We start from the raw sequence: 1,938 nt of genomic DNA, 5'->3' as shown, positions 1-1,938 counted from the left end.
AGTTGGCATCTGCCTCGAAGCCGAGCAGGAGGTTGACCCTTTCACTGCGTTGACTCCTGGCACAGCGCCATGCGGAAGAAACGCAGCATCCAACAGATGACGAAAGGTGCGTACCTATCATTAAGACTCGTATTCCTTCCGCAGATGTCTACGAACATATCAGACATTTCGCCTCTTTGGTGCTCAACAGCCTGGCATCCTAAGGAAAGAAGTTGACCAAGAGATTTCGTTCGTTCGTTCGATCGTTCGTTTAGGTGAAGAATTGCAGCGAAGCGGAAGAAGAAGAAAGACGTAATGGGTTTCACAATTCACAAAGCTTTATTTTTTATATCCAGTAATCTAATTAAAGTTCACAAATCATATATTAACTTCGAATTTGACGGAGAAAATTAAAGTGTAAACTGTAAATGCATCGAGCAATCATCACCAGGAACGATCTCATTTTCAGTACGGATGAACAGGGGGCGGCGGCGGCGGCGGCGGCGGCGGCGGTGGGTGGGCTATGCACCCGTTGGAGTCGCAGAATTTGGGTTTGGAGAGGAAAGCGGCGCACTGTTCGGCCGGGCGCTGCAGCGGCCGGAAGGGGAAGCAGTTCAAGCGGTCGTCGTGGCGGCGGATCCTGAGGCAACTCTCCGGCTCCTCGCAGAAGAAGTTGTAGGAGTAGGTGAAGTTCTTGAGCCGCGGGAGGTCGCAGATGCCGCAGGGGATCTCGCCGGAGAGCTTGTTGTGGGCCACGTCCAGCTGCTCCAGCTTCTTCATGTCGCCGATGGAGGCCGGCAGGTGGCCGACGAGGTGGTTGTAGCTGAGGTCGAGCACGCGGAGTTTGGTGAGCTGGCCGATCTCCGGCGGGATGCAGGCCCTGAGGCCGCTGTTCATGATGATGAGCTCGCGCAGGGTGTCGCGCATGTTGGCGATGGCCTTGGGGAAGCATCCGTTGATCTGGTTGTCGGCGAAGACCAGCACCGACACCGGCGAGTTCCCGATGTTTTCCGGGATGGAGAAGGTGAAGTCATTGTTGTTAATAAACAGAGCATCCAGCCGGAGATCGAAGAGGCAGGAAGGCACGCCGCCGCAGAAACGGTTGTAGCGGATGTCGAGGTACCTCAACGAGTGTAGCTCGAGCACGACGGAGGGGAACCCGCCCTCGAACTGGTTGTTGCTGATGTCGAGCTCGTACAAGAGTCTCAATCCCTTGAACGACGCCGGGAGAGTGCCGCGGAAGCCGTTGGAGTTGAGGTGGAAGACGGCGAGGTCAGCGAGGAGGCCGAGCTCCTCAGGGAGGGTGCCCTGCAACGCATCGTGGTTGAGGTCGATTCCGGCGACGGTGATCTGGCAGGGATCGTCTGGCGCCGGCGCGCAGTAGACCCCGGTGTAGTTGCACACGTGGGGGCCGCACCAGTTGCCGGTGACGTTCTTGGGGTCGGCGGTGATGGCTCTCTTCCAGGCCTGGAGCGCCACGTAGGCCTTCTCCAGCCGCGGATTCGACGGCGGGTAGTACTGGGAGGAGCAGAGCACAGGAAGAAGACAGAGCAAGAACAAGCTGAATCTGAAGCTTCCTCTGCGGAGGAAGAGGAAGAAGGAGACCATGCTTGATTCGTAATGGAAATGGAGTACAGACAACAATATTATATATAAGGTGATAAATAACAATGATGATGATATTCAGTTAATTTTCTTTAGAAGGTTTTGGTAGAATATTGGTTGGTATTTTGGTCAGAAAATGAAAGATTGACTGGTTCTTAAGTTTTAATTTGTTTCTCTGTCATTTTATTATATATATATATACACTTTTAGACGCAGGGCAATCCAAAAAGTGGGAGAAGAAACAAGAAATTTTCTTTATTCTTGTTTAATTTGCTTTACGGTATGCATCAGCCTCTCAGTTAACAGAAAGCTGCAAGAAAGACACATGTATAATAATAATATTATAATTGTGTT

General features: G+C 52.0%; 1 protein-coding gene across 1 annotated transcript; it reads right to left on the bottom strand.

Annotated features, from left to right (window-relative positions):
• Positions 1–295: 295 nt before the first annotated feature.
• On the bottom strand, positions 296–1,658 carry LOC122042559 (leucine-rich repeat extensin-like protein 6). Its single transcript, XM_042602728.1, has one exon. The coding sequence runs from the start codon at positions 1,585–1,587 to the stop codon at positions 445–447; it is 1,143 nt and encodes a 380-aa protein (XP_042458662.1). The 5' UTR covers positions 1,588–1,658; the 3' UTR covers positions 296–444.
• Between the last annotated feature and the right edge of the window lie 280 nt (positions 1,659–1,938).

This window comes from Zingiber officinale, chromosome 2A, assembly GCF_018446385.1.
Source record: "Zingiber officinale cultivar Zhangliang chromosome 2A, Zo_v1.1, whole genome shotgun sequence".
Taxonomy (NCBI): domain Eukaryota; kingdom Viridiplantae; phylum Streptophyta; class Magnoliopsida; order Zingiberales; family Zingiberaceae; genus Zingiber; species Zingiber officinale.
The sequence above is the reverse complement of the archived record's forward strand: the minus strand, read 5'-3'. Positions and strand labels throughout refer to the sequence as shown.